The sequence below is a fragment of the Tenebrio molitor genome, chromosome 5 (assembly GCF_963966145.1).
Source record: "Tenebrio molitor chromosome 5, icTenMoli1.1, whole genome shotgun sequence".
In the NCBI taxonomy this organism is placed as follows: Eukaryota; Metazoa; Arthropoda; class Insecta; order Coleoptera; family Tenebrionidae; genus Tenebrio; species Tenebrio molitor.
This window is the reverse complement of record NC_091050.1, coordinates 11,791,933-11,812,014: the sequence shown is the minus strand read 5'-3', so window position 1 is coordinate 11,812,014 and position 20,082 is coordinate 11,791,933. Positions and strand designations below refer to the sequence as shown.

General features: G+C 37.5%; 2 protein-coding genes and 1 long non-coding RNA gene across 6 annotated transcripts; 2 read left to right on the top strand and 1 right to left on the bottom strand.

Annotated features, from left to right (window-relative positions):
* The first annotated feature begins 831 nt into the window (after positions 1 to 831).
* On the top strand, positions 832 to 17,968 carry zyd (sodium/potassium/calcium exchanger zydeco). 4 transcript variants are annotated; one of them, XM_069046623.1, is made up of 10 exons: positions 832 to 995; positions 15,592 to 15,765; positions 15,816 to 16,003; positions 16,064 to 16,250; positions 16,309 to 16,368; positions 16,456 to 16,739; positions 16,787 to 16,949; positions 16,999 to 17,100; positions 17,148 to 17,269; positions 17,319 to 17,968. In XM_069046623.1, the coding sequence occupies exons 1-10, from the start codon at positions 971 to 973 to the stop codon at positions 17,529 to 17,531; spliced, it is 1,518 nt and encodes a 505-aa protein (XP_068902724.1). In that variant the 5' UTR covers positions 832 to 970; the 3' UTR covers positions 17,532 to 17,968. The 4 variants fall into 4 exon arrangements, with proteins under 4 accessions (XP_068902724.1, XP_068902723.1, XP_068902725.1 ...); XM_069046622.1 differs by having other exon boundaries at positions 836 to 995; positions 16,052 to 16,250; XM_069046624.1 differs by lacking the exon at positions 832 to 995 and adding an exon at positions 11,673 to 11,921 and having other exon boundaries at positions 16,052 to 16,250.
* Positions 17,969 to 18,042: 74 nt separating this feature from the next.
* PQBP1 (poly-glutamine tract binding protein 1) lies at positions 18,043 to 19,208 on the top strand. The gene is made up of 3 exons (XM_069046916.1): positions 18,043 to 18,184; positions 18,242 to 18,455; positions 18,511 to 19,208. Exons 1-3 carry the CDS (start codon positions 18,130 to 18,132, stop codon positions 18,989 to 18,991), a joined length of 750 nt encoding a protein of 249 aa, XP_068903017.1. The 5' UTR covers positions 18,043 to 18,129; the 3' UTR covers positions 18,992 to 19,208.
* On the bottom strand, positions 18,992 to 19,557 carry LOC138130443 (uncharacterized). Its single transcript, XR_011159590.1, has 2 exons — positions 19,321 to 19,557; positions 18,992 to 19,266 (listed from the first exon to the last, which is right to left on the bottom strand). It is a non-coding gene; the product is annotated as an uncharacterized lncRNA (long non-coding RNA).
* Between the last annotated feature and the right edge of the window lie 525 nt (positions 19,558 to 20,082).

The window sequence follows — 20,082 nt, the reverse complement described above, 5'->3', positions numbered from 1 at the left end:
TACAATTTAACAAAAGTAAAAAGTAGATATGTTGTAAATTAATTTAGGTACAAATTCCCTTCTCCCTACAAAAGAAAATCTAGCCATGTGTTAGGCAACCATTTATTCACGAGTGAAATATTGCCATTCACTACAATTCACGCACCAAAACATTTAAACTTTTTTAGACTATAGACTTTGTAAAACTGTTGTTACTAGCTTTTTTGGAGTGCTTCCGATAAAAATTAAAAAATGCTTAAGATCGGCTACTCGAAAAAGTTACTTCACAACGTGATGCTTCACTTGACATTTTTAATCCCACACTTCATTTTAAAATGAAATAGCTGAAAAAGAAAAGTATTGTGTGGTAAATTCAAAACAAATATCATCAATTTTTTTACATTTTATGACTGCAAAATAAATTATACCAAGATTGTAAAACGTAGAACAAAATAAAAATAATCAATAACGTCACAATTTAATTCGTGTAATCCAACACCGAATTTTTTTTTTGTACATATTGAAAGATTCACTAAAGGAGTACCACAGAGATATTTTTCATCGTTTCAGTACATCACAATGTTCACTTTTTAGTATAAGAAAAATAAATTGTAGAGTCAATTTTTTTGGTAGGTCGGATGGGAGCAAGTTGGACCGTGATGCGTCCGTTTTGTGTGAATTTTTGGAAATCGATGGGGTCGGGCGTGCCCGTTGGTCCGTTTTTGGGCAGAAAGGCGCGTGTAATCCGAATTGAATTCGGCAGGCATACGTGAATGTGCTTAAATCATCGCTGTGAATGCAGATGGGTCGGTTGTTTACGATCTAATCGGAGCATCGACAATAAGCCAGTTGGAGTACAATACAACAACAGCAGTGACATTAGCAAGTGCCCAATATTAGAGTCCAGTCGAGCAGATGATTGTCACCAGCAGTAGTGTAACAAGAGGGGCGGGGGTCAAATCAGTGAGTGAAGAGTCGCAGCAGGAACAACATGGACTTCGAAACGTTGGCATCAGGTAAATACCCACCCTCTAGGCTAGCGCACGTGCTCTCGCCGCACCCCACGTGGCCGCAGCAGGGAAGTGCGAAAATCGAAAAGTGATTTCGTCATTGTGAACAGTGAACTGAATTAACTCGTTTAAAATTCCTCGTACTAAGTGGATGATTGGCGGAGTACTTACAAGAGGCTGCGTCTTTCGTTTCAATGCCTACCTCGGGAACAGCGCCTAAAAAAGGAACAGACCGATTAAAGCGATTAATGCGGCCGTCGCGACGCGAACACCAGACCGAAGTGGACAAGTCGGGTGGTTTCTCCGGAAAATTTCACGCCGGAGGCCGCCGCACCGCCTTACCGACGCTGGGGCCTGGAGCACCCGCAGAAAGAGGTTGTGACAAAATTAACAGAATTGCTTCCGCCCGAATTAACTCCTTAATACGAAGTGCTCGCGCTCTGCGTTGTACTTTGAGAAATTACGACGGGAACGTCGACAGGTTTCTGGAAAAAGCACGCACTCGCTAATATTATTAAACTAAAAATGTCATGGAAAATTCTTTTGCGAACGCTAAATGTAAGTACATACTTTAAGTTACTCGCTGCTCGCGAAGGGAACTAAACTAAATTCGAAACGGGTCAGTTTCAAAATTGCAGTCGCAAACGCTTGTCTCAAAAAAATCTAAATGTACTAGGTGACCATCAATAATCTGATGTAAATAAACAATCCATTGTAACGATACAGAATATTTGCCAAAATTACATCACATTTAGTCCACACATTTTTGGGTCAAATATTTCCTTCGCATAACTTTCGCTGTGCACAATTATGTCAGTAGAATCGGTTTATTACAAATTATCGAGTGTCTACACCTTTCAGTCTAGTCAAAAAAAATTCAATAGTAATGTCGGTTACGTTATTTTTATTCACTGTGGTAAAGTGATTGCTTCCTGTTCCTTCAAAGAAATGGTTTAAAAATGAAAGGGTCCGTGCACCCATGATCCAGAGCCACTACTTTTTATGAATAAGTTTTGCCGTTTGATATTATTTATGTGAATCAAATCACTCATCTTATTCCTTTATTCGACTCTTTAATGCCAATAAAATCGCCGTTCATGTCTTTCGAAGCGACTTATTTATCCTGTGAAACATAATTATAGTTTGTCCAGCGAGAGATTGGTTGACATAAAGATCACTAAATTCTACGTAGAGAAAGTTGTACCTAGCGCACGTAAAATTTGAAATATATCCGTCAAGCAGTAACATTTTTACCCTGAAATTATGCTCTAACTAGTGCATTTTGTAGCGTTGAAATACAAGCCTACAATTTCTTCAATCTTTCGTTGGACGAAGTATATGAAAAATGTACACACGTTAACCAGTAAAACGTTCTCGCTTCTGAATGCTGTATTAGCAACCGATTCATATTTTGACTGGATTAGATTTTGTAGCAAAACATTCATTGTGGTAATTCCGTAATTGTTTCTTAGCTTCGAATTCAAATGCGTCCATTTTTCTTTTGGACCATGTTGTTGCTTTTAAATGCTTACCTGTTGCACCTTACCTTTGCTAACACACTCAATTTTTAAATCATTCTTTATACAGGGTCATTATAAATTATTGTAGTCCAAGTTGGCGTTAAACTAAATGTAAAATTTATGTTTGCCGCTCGATATGAAATTGATCAAAATTATGTGAATACACATCGTTCACACATTTGATATTACAGTTTACGCCACATTAGAGCGGCAAAAATTGAGTAATTGAGTAATGACCCTGTATAACCTTAAATAGGGAAATGTTGCCAAAATGTGGACGTACAAAAATATAGCTTTGCTTTATACTACAAAAATTATAAAATGTCGGAGGTTCTTTCTCGGGGGCGAAAATTTTCTAATTGTAATCAAATGTCAAACAATTTTCTTCATGCCCACACTTCTTAAAAATTCATTTAATCACTTATTTATAATTATATGTTTCTCTTTTATTGTATTTATTATTCGTTAACAAGATTTCTCACGTTATATATTATTTATAACTCACAATATTTTAATCTTAACTGAAAATTATCCTGGCTTAATTCTGTACAGTTGGTTGCAAAAAAAAACGGGAAATGAAATTTTTTTTAATTGTCTACTTGACAATATGTACCTACCTATCAAATAATTTTTTTAAGTGTCTCTCGTAAGAAGGTTTCACACTAAGAAAAAATTTTAAAAATGTGTCAATTTTATTCTGACAGTTCCCGTTTTTTTGCAACCAACTATATCTACTAAATCAATTTTAAAATGTACTGTTTGTTGTGATAAATAGCAAAGATCCCTTTCATTCAAAATCAAAATATAAACTTCTCATTGTGAGTTTTTCCGATTTATTATCGAGATTTTTTTAATGAATGAAAAAAAATTTTTTTTTGTCATTACTCCTCTATAAAGCAACTGTCATTGACTCATTTTTGAATTAGGAAATTGTTTTTTTGTACTCATAGCCTTGAAAGCAACGCTTCCAACATTCAACGCTCGCTCCGAAACGAATGCTTCCCGGTCGACTCGAATGTAAAAATTGCAAAAAACACTGGCCCTTTGAGGCATTCAAAAAAAAATCTGTCTTGATAATAATAAAATTTAGGTCATAAAATACAACTTCCCTGGGTTTTCTTCCATTAAAACATTACGGTAAGATTTATAATCGTTGAAAATTGTTCCTACAAAATTCACAAATTATTGCAAAAATTAAAATATCAAGTGAAGCAATTGTTTCCAACAACCAAAGATCACTGCCTACTTGGTTTTATGTTCGTTTATGTTTAATGTATTAAAACAAAAAAAATTAATTTAATTTCGTACAAAAAATATTGTACGAACCACTTGCGTGAAGACATCTTCCGTTCATTCGCGCTTTAATTAAAGGCACTCGCTCCTTCGTCGCTCGTGCTTTAAAAAATGCGCTCATGCGGGAACATCGTCTTCCCGCACTTGGTTCGTAAATAACTATTCACTACCCCTTGCTTTAGAGATTAATAGTTAATAATAATAATAATGAGATCTGTCAATTTTTAAATAAAATTTTATTAACCAATAGATACCGTGCGATCGAATAAAAAAAATCAGAGTAGACGAAAATGGTGGTTTGAACCAATCAAAGCATGAGAATAGCACAATCCAGGTAACTCGATTTTTTTTTATTCGATCGCACATTACAATAGATACAAAAAAAAACTTACGCAAACACACATTTTGTGCTGCTTCTTTCGGCCCTAGAGGCGTACACCTACGAGTACTTTCACTTGCCATTATTAAATTATGATTTAATTAAATTTGTAGAAATGTCAATTTATAAAACAAGCTACCTACTTGAGTTTTGTGGGTTTTCATAAACAAGAAAGTAGTCAAGGGTTTTTTATTTTCGACCTTAGGGTGCTAGTATCGAAAAAAATTATACTTATTTTTCTATTTCAATGTTACAAAGAGCGTTTTGTGTAACTGAAAACAGTTGCACAAAGCTCAATTTTGTGTCATCGTTCTAGTGATTATTGAATATGGGGTTGGTATTGATAGTAAAATTACTACAAATGTCAGTATCAAATGTGATGTCAAAAATGAATCTGAATCCACGTTGTAGGATCAAAATAAACTATTAAAGGAGTTGATTATTATTGTAACAAAATTTGGGAGACAATTTGAAATTTAATATTCAATGAAATGTCATTGCTTCATGAACACCAACCCAATGTCATTAAAATAAATGTCATTAGATAATTATTTTACAGAGTTATTTATGTAAGATGACGAACCTGAGGTACAAATGCAACCCAAAATACACTTTACAAAGCATTCATTGTGTTTTGGTATTGAAAAATTAAATCAGGAATCCAAGTGGGTATTCTATTAATCTGAAAGGAGCTTACTTTCTCTTATATTCGTATACTACTCTAGAAAAAATAGCATGTTCTACACTCATTTTACAAGACATGTCGAACTCGTTCCTTTAGAGCACTCGTAGTAAGTACCCTCTCGTTGGACAATAGACTGTCTTGTGCAACTCGTAGAACAACATACTGTTTCACTTTCACTACCATAATAGTCTTCTCTACCTTGATCAAAAACACAATAAGATCAACAAAAATAGAGATAAGAGGCAACTATGGAGAACAAAATTTCTGAAAACGTATGGCGTAACTTAATAAACTGTCACTTATCTTATGACTTATGACAAAAACTTATTTTTGAAATGGGAATTAAGAAAATGGCGACTGGGATTACCAAACACAACCTTATTTGCTAAAGTGTTGGCAAAATCTCTCGTCATCATAAGCCTCATGTTTTCTATTTCGTATTACATAGCCGCCTCTTATCTCTTTTTTTGTACAAACTCCATTCACGAGAAATTTTACCTTTTGACAGACACAAAGAGACGTGACCACCCTTAGATGAAACCTACGCGACAAAAACTAGAACGGCCCGTAAAAATCCATTACCTCACTCATCTTAGAAGAATCAGTAATTTCAATAACAGTTTACAAACAATTAAAAACACTCATTCAACCAAATAGGGGTCAATCCAACAAGTAAACAATGTGCGTGTAGAATTACGAATGGCGCGAATTGTTCTGCAGGGCTACCAATGGTATACTGAAGAACTTGGAAACAATGAAATGAACATGGCGTGTTTAGTATTTTTCACTGCGTTATTTTTTGGAACTAGAATTTAAAAACGTCAAATCTATCGTAATCCCTTTACGATAGATTTGACGTTTTTAATTCTAGTTCCAAAAAATAGTAGTTTACTGTATAAATTTAAAAAAATCAGAAAGTTGACACTTTTCAATTTTAGTTTATTAACACATTGTAACGTTCCTTTCATAATTTATTATTGATTGTGCACAAATAATAAGCAAGTTGAAATTTCTTCTTGTTGTTCTTATTTCCATTCATATTCCATCTAAAAGCTCAGGTAAAACGTACATATTCTTATTTACGAGCATAAATTCGCCTTTAATTATTACCAACTGGAATATTACAGATATTGTTAATATTAAATTGTTTTCCCTGAAAAGGTGCTCCGACAAGCAAAAATCATAATTGTGGGCTTAATTAAATCAAGAGTTCTTTGTGTCGAAACCCCTGAGACTGCCTCAGCGTAATGGATTCGTTAAATTCGGAATACTCCACCAGTCCAACTTTAATTTCCTGTTAGATCCTGATAATCCTCCCTCGCATGGCCACGTCCACCGCACCAACGTACCCATGCACCTATGCATAACGCATCCACTTTGCTACTTATCCTCCCAACTATTTTAATTCCGCGCTTATTTGCAAGTCAAAATCCTCACAAATCTTCCTTCACAAATTACGACTAGCGAGGGAAATTATACGTTGTTATCCTATTCTGCATGCACACATTTCACTTTACATATCGTCGGATGCGCACAGAGATTATCTCGGTACGGCATCTAGCATCGCCGCCGCAAGAACCACCCTCCTCGATCGCCGACTTGATCCCTCAAAGACCAAATTCGGCAAAAGGAAAACTCGTCCCTTGACTGGTATTTGTTCAGGACCGGTCCGCTTTTTCGAAATTGAGACAAATATCCGTTCACGTATGCTACCGGACGGAGCGGCGATTCCATTGTTATGTAATCAGGAGCGGCGGCCACTTGATTGGGTAATCAGAAGAGGAGGGCTCAGATGAGTCAAGACGAGATAGGTGTCTCGGCAGACGAGCATTTTGGTGTGAAATCTTCTCAGTGGGGTCACGTGACGCGAACGTGTCGCTGAATTGTCCTTAAACGGGACTTCCGTCACGGACATACAAAAAGAAAATTTATTAAATGTGACTCATAAATCTGTCGGAATCCTGACGGAGATGACGGATGTAATTCGACGAACTGTTGACTGGATTAAGCCCAAAAAATATTTCGTTCGGGGAGTCCTGAGAGTTGTTGCAATTGTACGACAGAAAATGTACAATTATTGTTGTGAAACGGTTTGTTTATTTAACATTGCGTTGACTCATAAATGTGATAAATTCGTGTTTGTAAATGTTTTCAAGAACAATCCAAGATGTAAAAATAAAAAATTATTTTTAAAAATACACAGTGATGTTGCTTAATGCAAGGGGATTTCCGCAATTGGAAAAGTACACAAAATTATTGTCTTTGAGACATACCTACTCAAGTGTTTATGAGCAAAACTCCAAACGTCGAGTACTAATCGACAAGGCTCATTTACCCAATCTACGGAATCGACATAATAAATTATATTAAATATGTACTATCGGTGGACATAAAATACTGGGACAAACATCAAATTTGTATAAAGTCAAAAATCACAAATATACATCGTGTAAATTTGACTTTTTAGAAATAAGGTTATAAAAATTATGACATACCAATGATACACTGTCAGAAACATCAAGTTAAAGTTCAGTTCTTTAATGACAATTTTTATTTTGAGTGACAATTCAAAAGTCTGATACACAATGAGCAAATTTTGGATGTCCCAGCTTTTAATGTCCACCGATAGTACATATCTATCTATAGGGTGTCACAACTAAATTCATTTAACACGTATCTCACTCAAGGTTATTTTATATGACGCAAAATACCAGACACTTCATTTTATTTATTTATGTTTTATTTCCTTCAGACTATTAAAAAAATTCTTCCTAGTGATTAACACAAAATTTAAAAAAAAATCCCAGTAGCCCTAGGGTTCTTCACAATTGATTCCACCAGATTCTCGCTCTACAGTCTGATTTCTTTATTTGGATTCTATACCCTCTGAACTTACCTTGTTTCAGAAGATTTTTGTATCTTTTTTCTTTCATTCTGCATTTTTATTTATGTTTTACAATTTATTAATCAGATATTTTAGTCCTATGGAATATGAGACTGTTTCAAAAATTACATTTTTATGGATCATGTTTTAAACATTTTCACATTTCAGACTGACAGCTTACGTTCTCTGTAAGTATACAAGAGATATTTTCAACGAAAGTTTGTTCCCTTGAAACAGTGCTTGAGTTGCAGTTGGTTGCAAGAAAAACGGGAACTGTCAGAATAAAATTGACTCATTTTTACAATTTTTCCATAGTGTGAAACCTTCTTACGAGAGATAGGTTAGAATTAACGTCAAAATTCAATGACATTTTTAGAAACTATTTGATAGGTATTGTCAAGTGGACAATTAATTGACAAATGGACAAAATCAAATTTACATTATGAAAGTTTTCGTTTCCCAATTTTTTTTTGCAATCAACTAGGTATAATTCGACGAGATAATTTTGTGACTCCCTAGATTTAAAAAAAAAAACAAAATATTAGTATTATTTTACAATACAGGATGTTCGGTAAATGTCCGGCCAAACTTTAACTGCGAGCTACTGGCTTCATGTAGAACTCGGAAAAAATATTTAAAAAATTCTATGTCAAAAAATAAATTGACATTTAATTTTTGAGGTACAATTTTTTTTAACTGCTTTTAGCCTTCTACGTTGTCTCACAACCTCGTAGGTAAAATTTCGGCATATTTTTAAAATACACCCTGTATATCATATTTTATAAAACGTACGCCAATGCGAAGTAACCTCTAGGAAATATGCTTTAAAACAAGAAAACCGCATTGGTGTACGTTTTATAAAATATGATATACAAGGTGTATTTTAAAAATGTGCCGGAATTTTACCTACGAGGTTGTGAGACAACGTAGAAGACTAAAAGCAGTTAAAAAAAATTGTACCTCAAAAATTAAATGTCAATTTATTTTTTGACATAGAATTTTTTAAATATTTTTTCCGAGTTCTACATGAAGCCAGTAGCTCGCGGTTAAAGTTTGGCCGGACATTTACCGAACACCCTGTATACTCGTACATTTCAATACTTTTTAAAACAAATGGTGTTGTTATACAGAAGTGTTTATGGCTGAAAAAAAAGAAGACACAGTTTTTATGCCAAACTGACAAAACTGCCACATAAACACCGTTCACGTTGTTTTGGCATAATGGGAGGCCATGATTTATTTTTTTAACTTTGAACACACTGCTTGATTTCCGTCACTAAAGTAACAAACCTATCAAAAAGAACATACCAAACTCATGTTGCTGAATTTCCCGCGATGTCTGAAGATTCTTCTATTGCAAAATAGTAAAACTGACAACAAGCACTAGACATTGACGCTATTTCTAACCTCAAACTTAGAAAAACGTAACCTACTTCAACAGACACCTTTACTACCAAATTAAATGCAAAATTCCCATGGCCTCCCATTATGCCAAAACAACGTGAATGAATTTCACTCATTAAAGAAGAATAAAATTATTGTTGCAAAATTTTGTTTTATCTTTTTTCCTGTTGCACTTTTCTTTCTTACAATTTCTATCAGATGTGCTGCTCTTTGTCATTCAGCCCGTACACATTTTTGAAGATTGTCATAATTTTCTTCGTTTGATTGCTACCGTCATCTGCAAAATGAACTAGTCAATTTTTCTTCCCATTTCCTGTCTGTTTATTGTATTTTTCTGTTTTCGCAGTAGCTTTTTCATCATCAAGCATTCTCATTTCTCAGTATTCACTCTCCACGATTGCCAATTCATCTTTACTTTTTCCATTACTCTCCTCATTACATTTTGAAACTTTTTATCCATAAACCTCCTTTTACTCTCTCTTTATTTCTGTTTTCAATTTTCTTGTTTTGGTACTAGCTTTTTTCTTCTTCTCTTCTAACATTCACCAGCAACAGTTATTTGCAATAGGTGTTTTTTCTCTACTGTAATTTTTTTATTTCCTCTTCAAATCAAGATACATTTTTTTACATAATTTCTGCCACACGTCTTTCCATCCCTAAACACTTGTGAAGATTCTCATTGATGCCATCTTTCTTCCAACATTCAAGTTTTTTTGCCTTAATATTTTCGTGCTGCTCTTCTCCCCATTTATGTACTTTTGAGCATTTTTTCCTTTGCTTATCAAAGAACCAAAATCTGCATTACGATTCTTAATTCTTTCTTACTTCCTTATCTGTTGGTTTCCTGTCACAAGTTCTCAGCTCCTCTTTTCTTATTTTTTCTCCCTTCGTCCTTTTTTTTTAACCTTTCCGTATTGTTCCGTAAATAATGCATCTTCTAATTTCTATCTTATATTCTATCTAATTTCTTCTTATCCTACTGTTTCGTTTTCCTTCTTAAATCACGATCTAAACTATTGGGCCTTCAAATAAATATATATTTAGAGTAGGCGTAGGCGACATTCTAATTCTGTTAACAGTGTAAAGTAATTTTTGTAGGTAACCAATTATTCTCCGGAGTTACACAGGTTACCTAGTAAGCTTTTTCCCAATTTCATATTGGCATATTCCGTGGAATAAGGAGAATGCACTACAAAAATTAAAAATATTTTCTAACCTAATTTTATTTCGTTAAAATGTCAGACGTTTCTTGTGTCATTTTCTACGCTGGAAAAATGTTGCAAACAATTGAATTTCCATAGGTTGCTCTAAATATAAATTTATTTGAAGACCCGTTACTTTGCAGTTTTTTTCATTGACATTTTAGAAGACCTTTTCTTTCGTTCCTTCCGCCAAATCACCAACATACGAATATGTGAAAAAATTCACTGCTTTTTTGTCTAGTTTCTGTTTAATCATCCCGTAATAGCGTAGGTTTGAGTGTGCACCCCTGTTTAAAACCTTTCTTTATCTCAGCTCGTTCACTTTCTCTGTTTCTTTCGCTCTTCTCATCTCTTAACAAGATTGCACTTTTTGTTTATTTATTCTTATTGCGTCCTGTTACCATTAAATTATTTTTAGAAATGCTTTTTTCTCAATTCTTAAAAAATATTCGTGTCATTTTAGATCATTAAAAGACGCTAAAAATGTATCTCATTCGAAAAACTAAAACGACCGAGACTTTCGTGACCGAACGAATTCGCAATTTAATTGGAAGCTTGTCTTCGACTGAGTTGCGCAAAGAAAAAATATAAATAATCGGATTGAATTCTAAATTTAGTATTTTAACGAACAAAATTTATTTTAATTGAACAAGACAACAAGACCCCAACAAAAACGAAAGTTTCAGTATTTTTTCCCAATCCATTAGCTAGAATGCCTTTAAAATTGAATCCGCCCACACTAAATTAACCAGAATATTTTCATTTAAAAACACAAGAAACTCCCCCCCGGAAGTGAATGATCTTCCCCGGGTATAATTTTCTCGTAATCTTGATAAATCGCTCACGGGCGCATAAAACTGAACCATTGTTTCCAAATTAGTAGAGCTGCAGTGATTAATATTAAATGGCTTCGTTCAAAGTTTCATAAAATCGATAAGCGCTTAATCGGGTATCGAATCAAACACTCGGTAGAAAAATCAATCCATTCGATCTCTACCTCACTCTGTACAGCACAACAAAAGATTACGCAAATTGTAGGAGGTGTGTCAGTAGCACAACAATAGTAGATGCGTTATTGACCTTGCAGATATACTGGGATTTACCTGTACGTTTCTGCAGTACTCCACGAATAAAAAATAATTTGCACCATTCGACGAGCAGGAATCCTGCGGGGGTCCCGTTGCTCGACTGCACCTTGCGAAACCGTGACGAAATTATCAACGAACGAGAAAAAAGTACGGCCGTAATGCAATTTTTCTATGCACTTTCCTTTCACTTGTCCCAGATAATTGTGTGACGAGTGCAACGCGCCAATAGATTTTGCGGTACAAACGGTGCTCATCGCCACTATATAAAGTATTTTACTACCGTTTGGTCTTGACTTTTTACTTAACCTCAGTGTTAACGAAAGCAAGTGGAAAATCATGGAACCGAACGTTCGTGTCTTGTCTCGACGGTGATCCGTGAAGATCTCATGTTTAGTTTAATTAGTGTCATTAGGTGTTTGAGTATCGAAGTGTAATGCTATTAGTTGGATCGCCCAGGGTTGCTTAATTCCGAAATGGGTAAGTGCAAGGTTCGCATAATCACCCCGAGCAGATAGGGCAGAGGGTGAGCCAGGTCAGCTGGCTGGCGGCTGTTTTTCGGGAATTATGGACAAGTTTAGACAGTTCTGCCAATCGCACCGATACGATCTCCATACTAAAGTGCTAACTCGAGTAACTGAGCAAGTTTCGAAATTAACTAGTTCACTTGAATTTTTCCAAAGAGTTTGAGGCTTTCGTAATAAAATCGACACACGTTTCTACAGTTTCGTTGTTTCACAAGGCGTTTATTTGCACTAGTCTTAAGTCCTGCTCCTCAGAAATGAACAAATGTAAGGTGGAGCCAGAAAACTGCACTAAATTGCATATTTCCACAAGTCTTGACCCGATCGACACCGCAATCAATAAGCCTGTAGGAGGTGATCAACAAGAAAACAAATCAAGAGTGCTACCTCATCTTTTATTCATCGAAACGTCTGTCTTAGCGTGATCGTACACATCTGTATACTTGCTATACACAGTCGTTTTATTGGTTGCCTACATCTCGTAAAAATCTATTATTAATTAACTAATGTCAATTTTTGTTAATCCAGATAAAAAAATAAATTTCTAATACCTTCGCATTGTTCATATGGCAAGAAACCAACAAGAGTCCTTAAACGTCGTTTTTCTATTAAAAAAATTGAACCAAAAACCTATTTTTCACTTGTTGCTTCTTGTGCGTGTTTAATTCTCCCACGCACTAATTATTTCGGATCTGTAGTAAAGTAATTTAAGGTTTTAGAAATATCTTGACAAGGCTGTTTTTAGTTATAATTGAAAGTTTCAATAAACAAACAAAAAATCTTCACACACTAGTATTTACTACCCCTGAAGTGACAAAAAAGCTCTGATTGAATGAAAGCAATCGTAGAAAAAGCGAAATTATTTTACATTTCGTTCGGTAAAGTTATAATTCCATTAAGACCCTAACAAACAGTGGCGGACCATTTTCCGAGGCATCAACACTCTTAACTGAAAATTTCTTTCTTTTGCGTATTTCAAAAAATTTCAGTTTTGGAACTGGAAAGCCACTTTGTTGTTACAGCACACGGCCTCTTGTTTAGCTGAACAAGTGCGCCTGAAAACTGTAAAAAAAAGTCCGGAACAATGCCTCAAATAATACCACGTAAGAGTGACGTTCCGTGGCGTTTTTTCTATTGTCCAGGAACGGACTATTGCAGGAACTCAGTAGTAAACAAATAGGAGCGTCCGGCCATTGTTGCCTCGTAATTTACGTCGCTTTCCACCAACAAAAATATCGTAACTCGTTTGTAAATTGAATAATCGTCGGTGTTTATTTTTCACGAAAACACCCTAAATCAGCGCGGCGAGCCGTCCAGTTTGGTCCTTCGCTGCTTTATTAGATTACTTTTAGCCTTTAGCATTGTAAAGCAGACGATATTTTCCATACTGATTGCATTGATGGCATGACCTCTCAATAGAGTTGAACTTGCACTTAAAGAGTCACGAGTTAAATTAAATTACCGGATTATTACTCCGGGTTGATGGTGCCTCGCCACCGACTTAATTACGCTTAAATTTCACAGATTCCGCCTTACGTCTCGAGGAAATTCCCCCAATTTGGAATAGCGTGACCAATTTAGCGCAATAAACGTTGAAAAATCGTCGCCGGACTCGTTAAACAATTACCCCTAATTGCGCCGCTCGCACCTCCATCGGCGAACGACAGGGGGTGCCGGTTCGAGCGCTCTTCGCCTGGTTTGACGGCGTGGCGCCCCACCGGCGTTTCTTCAAGCAAATTGCAGGAAACAGAGAGGGGGCGGCATAATACGTGTTTTTATTTCGTACCCGTTTGAGGGGCGCCGTACGCGACATCCAGGTGGGGTGCACGGGCGAACCCGCGGCACCTGCCCTAATTATTCCGGTCGCGTCCGGACCGAAACGAATTGAATTTCTTCTGCAATCAATCCTGTATGGTTGGTAATTATAATTCAATTTTAAACAATTTATGCGACGTAAATTATTCTATTTAGGGTGCGGTGCCGCGGCTCCAACAACTCAAATATTAATTCGGCGAGTTCAGACGTGACGTCGGCACAACCGAATCGACAATTCCTCTGATCTCGCAATTTATTAGAGCCGATAGTGATCGAGCAGAATAGTTACCTAAACTACTTTGCCGAATTAAGTGCAGGGAATGCGATGCGGGGGTCGGGATTTATTAATACTTGGATCGGCATGTTTGGGGCCATTCAAATTCGGGAAATATTGGCTGCAAAACTATGTATTAGACAACACAAAAAATTATATCTGAAGCTGGGTCAAAGGCTCTGAAAGACAAGAATCCACTTAGGTAGATTAGAAGCTCTGCTCCTTTTCCTTTCACGGCGAAAATATTTAAAAGGGAAAATGCATGAAGACGTGCAAAAATGTTTGACTTTCAATATTCGTGTTTGCTTCTGGACGTAGAACACCAAACCGTCTTATCGAGACTCGTCGTTGTCTTATTTCTCGCCACTGACACTCAACAGCCGGTCTTGGTTCAGTTTCCACCTCGTCACAAGCAAATTCATCAAATTCCACACACTCAAACATGGGGGCCCTGAAATTTTTTAGGTTATAATTTAAATTTCCCACTCACGTTATTCCCGTTGATTTGTTTCAACAACCTGAACTGTACTAACCCTTACGAATACTATTTCGAACATATTAGGCACGTTGAATGATGCGATAAACAGAAAATAACACATTTTTAAAAATTATTAACCATTTGTCACGTGACGTCATTTATACGAAGATACCGAGTGAACAAAGAAAGTAAACTTAACCTTAAAACCACTGGTCCAGTCACGAAAACACCCAACAGGCTCATTTTTTAACTTACAAGACTGATTTCCGCATATTTTACATCATTAAAGAGGTAAACTTAACCTCACTTTTGGATTGTCGATTAAATTAAATTTACTGTTATCTGGCATTATATTTCAAATATGTGGGATGCGAATGGCACGATACCAACAAAAATTGCATGATTTATTATATTTATAGATTCAGCCATCGACTCTGCTTGTCTGTTTCTGAATTTTGTAAATGGATATACTTAGGTAGGTAGTTCTGCCCCTTGCAGGATAAAAATTTTATAAGATTAAATGTGATGACCGTGCTCTTCTTCCTTTTAGTTAATAATAGGTACTTATTCAAGAAATTTTGCTCCTTGAGTCAGGATTACAGGGTTGCTAATATGAATAAATAATAAGAAAATTAGCTAGTTGGATTTGTAACGTGTGTTAGAAATTACTTGTTTCTAGATGTAGCAATTTGTGCATAAATTATTCCGGAACTAATAGGGTCGATAATGCGCCGTGTTCATTCTAGATCTAATTTAAGGCGCACACATGTTAGCAATCCCATTTGCATTTCTATTTTCCACCCGGATGAAATCCGAAAGGCGGAAATAACCGTTGTTACGTTAGCCCAGAACGCAGATACTAATAACACAAAATATCATAAAAGAAAAGCGCCCTCGACTGGAGCGCATCAAGAAGCTCACGTATCTTTTGATTACGAGATTATGTAATGCCGTACGGGGGCGAGATGGAAACATTAACCGCAAAATTAAAAATTATCTTTTGTCGCAACAAAGGTCGACGCAACGACGGTGTAATTTTAATTCAGTCTTTTTCCTCAGGACTTAATTGTACTCCACCAGCCATTGATGATTTCCCCCGGGATTTCTTCACAGAAAAGGAGCGACAAGATGGCGCCGTGGTGGTACATGTTGTCGTATCCCTCTACCTCTTCGTCGCCTTGGCCGTAGTCTGTGATAAATTTTTCGTACCGGCAGTAGAAAAAATATGCCACGGTGAGGCCTCGCCGAGTCGCATTGACACTTCTTGAATTTGGCAGTTGCAGCGCTGAACATGTCGGCGGATGTCGCCGGAGCGACGTTCATGGCGGCTGCGACTTCAGCTCCAGAGCTCTTCGTCAACGTCATCGGCACCTTCATCACGGAGGGCGACATCGGCGTCGGCACGATCGTCGGATCCGCAGTCTTCAACATCTTGGCGGTCGCCGCCTGCTGCGGAATAGGAGCGGGAATGGTAACTACTCAGCTTCTTTTTAACAAACTGTTGAGTGTCTTGATGCAGTGCGGGGTACAGGTGGTTCCGCTGGATTGGTGGCCGCTCACTAGGGATTGTCTGGCGTACGGCATCACCGTCTCCATCCTCATCTGCATCATCCACGACGAGAGAGTCGAGTGGTACGAGGCCTTGACCTTGGTGCTGCTCTACACGGTCTACATCCTCATCATGTATTTCGACAAGTCCATCCAGAGGTGCGCTAGAGGTAAGTGCGGGGTGAGTACCGTCGGTACTTCACGATTGTGCACAATTCCTCCTTTTAGGTGGTCTCAGAAATGCACGAAGGTCACACGATTCTTCTAAATCTAGAGCACAATCTGTAGGTGAGTGGTCCAAGCGACACCTTCACGTGTTATTTGCGCTTACGGGTGTGGAAATACAAGAGATTGGTTCGAATCGTTTGTTCCCAGAGGCGGCTGAGGCCCACTTACCTCTCCAACCGCAAAAAGATAAGGAAATCGCGCAGATCAAGGACGTCACCGACAACCACAACATCGAGAACACGGGACCCCCCTTTGAACAACCCATTCACATCATCGTACCGGCGCACTTGAACGGCTCCATCAAGGTACCATCGGAGGACTCGCCAGAAGGCGAAGAAGTGAAGAACAAAACGGAACCCAACACTTCGATGGTGGAAGAGGAACCGCACAGCCTGTGGAAGTGGCCAGCTGGGAGGAGCAAATTTACACAGGTACGATCCAGCTCTGCGCGTTCCAGTTTTGATCGGTACCACTCTAGATAACGTGGATAATCACTTGGCCCATTCATCTGATCTTCCTTTTCACGATACCGGACTGCGAGAAACCCAGGTTCAAGAAGTGGTTCCCGTTGACCTTCATCATGTGCATCGTCTGGATCGGTTCTTTGTCCTACGTGGTCGCCTGGATGATCACCATCATCGGTACTTCCTCCCCACTGGACTCTCCAATTCTAACAAGATTCTTTTCTAGGGGACACTCTCAAAATTCCCGACTCGGTCATGGGGATCACGTTTCTGGCCGCCGGTACCAGCATACCTGAAGCCGTCTCGAGCGTCATCGTCGCCAAGCAAGGTACCACTCGCGCGCTCTCTAACACAACAATTGACGTTCTCGTTTAGGTCACGGGTCCATGGGGATCAGCAACTCGATCGGGTCCAACACTTTCGACATCCTGCTCTGCTTGGGCTTGCCGTGGTTCATCAAGGCCACGTTCATGCCAACGATCGCGGGAAAACATTGGGTGAGTCTTCGGCTAAATCCTGGACCAAATTAACGTCGCGGCATTTTAGGTGGGGATCAACTCCGCCGGTATCGAGTACAGCGCGATTTCGCTCCTGTCGTCGCTGCTGCTGCTCTATCTTGTTTTCGCCGTGAACAGGTTCCAACTGGACAAGCGAGTGGGACGGATTTGTTTGTTAATGTACGCAGTTTTTCTTATCCTGGCAAGTCTCATCGAGCTTAACGCGTTCTTCAGAGTTAATCTACCGACTTGCGGACGGTGAAGTTAATTTGTGCACGTGTGTGTTAGGCAGTATATCAATGAAGATTTATATTTTTTACGTAAATTTATTTTAATACAGTCTAAACAAATAGTAAATTGTGATTTCCTTCAGACCACTCAAGATCGATCAATCTGTTTCATCGCGTTGTCAGATCTCAATGGTTATTCTGTTGTAGAGTAATAAAGGAAATGCTAGAGTTTTATAGACCGCAATGTTCATCACACTTCATGACTAGACTAAGTTATTAGAATAATATTGTCCTGTACATAGACCAATTCAACTATTTAACGTATTTTACATAACCATCATAAACATATTTTTTAAGCCGTAACTTTATTTTATTTTATAATATGTACAGAATGTATGGTTTCATTACTGCAAATAATTTTATTATTTATGTTTCACTAGATGCGAGCATAATAAAAGAGTAAAGTATTGCACCGTCTTTTAATAAATTTCGAGCCCCACCTTCTTACTTCACGTTCTTGCCCACTCCGGTCCTGTACGCTTGCAAACGTCAAAACTAGACACATCCCTAACCTCAAACAAAACATTTGAGGTTATGTGCGGCGTTTGTTGACAAATTTTTAACAACGCGATGCCTCTACCGAGCGCTTTAGCAGCAAAATTAGCAAGAAGAGGTCTTCTGGCACGTAAGTCTGAGTATCTAGTTGTGTAACGCGTTTTTACGCGTTTATTTGAAATTGCAGAGAAAAAAGCGCAAGATCAGAATAAAAAGACAAATTACAAGGGCTGGTCGACGTGTCCGAACAAAAGCAACATCCACCACGAATGTACCTATTGGTGCGAAACTCACTGGAAAGGGGTGCTAACCCCCGACCCAAGATACATGAGGAATATGCAAAAATTGCTGTTCAAATATCCCTTGCCGAATAGTTGGACAGAAGTGTTTGATAAGGGATTGTAAGTTTAGTTCAATTTTTTTTTTAGTAATTGTTGACGCGAACGATTATTTCAGAGGTCGGTATTATTATTGGAACATGGAAAACGATTTGGTCTCTTGGTTGCCACCAAGACATCCTAGGTCAATAAAAACACTGAGTGCAGCTAAATTGCGCGAGAAACGGATTGTAGCGGCCGAGAACGAGTCGCGCAACGAGAAGGAGTCTGAGAAGGACAAAGACAATGACAATGACTCAGATGAAGAGGAGAAGAGTCACCACAAACATTCAGACAGGAGAGACAGGGATAGAGATAGAGATGACAGAAGACACAGGAGGGAGGACAGACACGGGCGGAAGAAACGTCGAGAAGACTTGGATCCGATGGACCCCGCTGCGTACTCGGACATTCCCCAAGGCACCTGGAGCGACGGACTGGAAAATAACAAAACGCGCGCGGACAACACTGCGTCTGGAGTGCTCTACCAGCAGAGACCGTACCCCGCCCCAGGGGAAGTTCTGGCCAGTAACAAAGAGAAGAGCAAGAAAAAGTCGTAGTTTAAGTTTTTTTTTGGTTTATATTTAGATATTCATGTTTTTGACAATATTACTTGACAAGAAAGTCGTTTTATTCAATTCCATATAATAAAATAGAAAAGAAAATGGAGTCACACCTTATTTGTGAATCCCATAACAATCAGCTAAGTCGCAACGAGGAAATGTGTCCTTGAGGAAGTTCCAGTGTAGAATTCTTCTGAATAAAAACTTCTGATAATCGCTTCATTTTAATTTTTCCTTCCTTGAAGATGAGACTGAGGCTTACTCAACAGTTTCTAAAAAGCAAAAGTGTTTTAAAAGTTTCTTTAACGTGAAGCCACGCTTCTTACCATTTTTCAAAATTCTAGATTTGTTTTGAAAATGTTTGCACGTTGCTTGGGTTTTAAAAAATAAAAACAAGTCAAGGCCTCGTCCTTTTCAATGCAACATTGATTATAGTGAAATTTTTTTAATAAACAATTGTCAGTGTCAAAATGAAGTAAAAACCATATTGTACCACCCTAAAATTTGGACATATGGACCAGCTGTATAACAATTTGACACCAAATCATGGTTAAGGTTCACTTCACTTCCCGTACCTTTCTTCCGTGAATTCATTTTCAAAACAAATTTAATGAGAAATCAGGAGAAACCTTTTCGAATTTGAAATAAACTCTCGCTCGTTGGGGCGCAGGCTCAGTTACATAAAAAAATGTTGCAACTCAATGTGACCAATCGTATTATCATGAAAATCACAGTTTGGCTCATACCAACAAGACAACGTTTTGACAATTGTTTATTAAAAAAAATCAAGTATAGTTGAGGAAAAAAATTGGTTTGGGGCAGAAAGACAAAAATAAATTGGAGAAATAGACGAAAAACTTTTAAAATTATATACCGGGTGTTATGGAAGTGGACGTAATAAATTTAACCATCAATAGGACCAAGGCGGTCTTAAGTAAATGTAGATCGCCTTGATAGGACTCGTTAAAATAAACATTTTTTTTAATTATCATTTTTTCCGCAATTTCTTCCAAACAGAGTTGCCATTTGTATGACATTTCATAAGCGTGCATTTGATTTTTTTATACCACTGCACATTGATTTGACAA

Coding starts and splice junctions, on each gene's coding strand:
- PQBP1 (XM_069046916.1), top strand. CDS start 18,130: ATGCCTCTACCGAGCGCTTTAGCAGCAAAATTAGCAAGAAGAGGTCTT. Junction 18,185..18,241: donor AAGAAGAGGTCTTCTGGCAC/GTAAGTCTGAGT, acceptor TTGAAATTGCAG/AGAAAAAAGCGCAAGATCAG. Junction 18,456..18,510: donor GAAGTGTTTGATAAGGGATT/GTAAGTTTAGTT, acceptor CGATTATTTCAG/AGGTCGGTATTATTATTGGA.
- zyd (XM_069046622.1), top strand. CDS start 971: ATGGACTTCGAAACGTTGGCATCAG. Junction 16,251..16,308: donor CATCCAGAGGTGCGCTAGAG/GTAAGTGCGGGG, acceptor TCCTCCTTTTAG/GTGGTCTCAGAAATGCACGA. Junction 16,950..16,998: donor CTGGATGATCACCATCATCG/GTACTTCCTCCC, acceptor ATTCTTTTCTAG/GGGACACTCTCAAAATTCCC.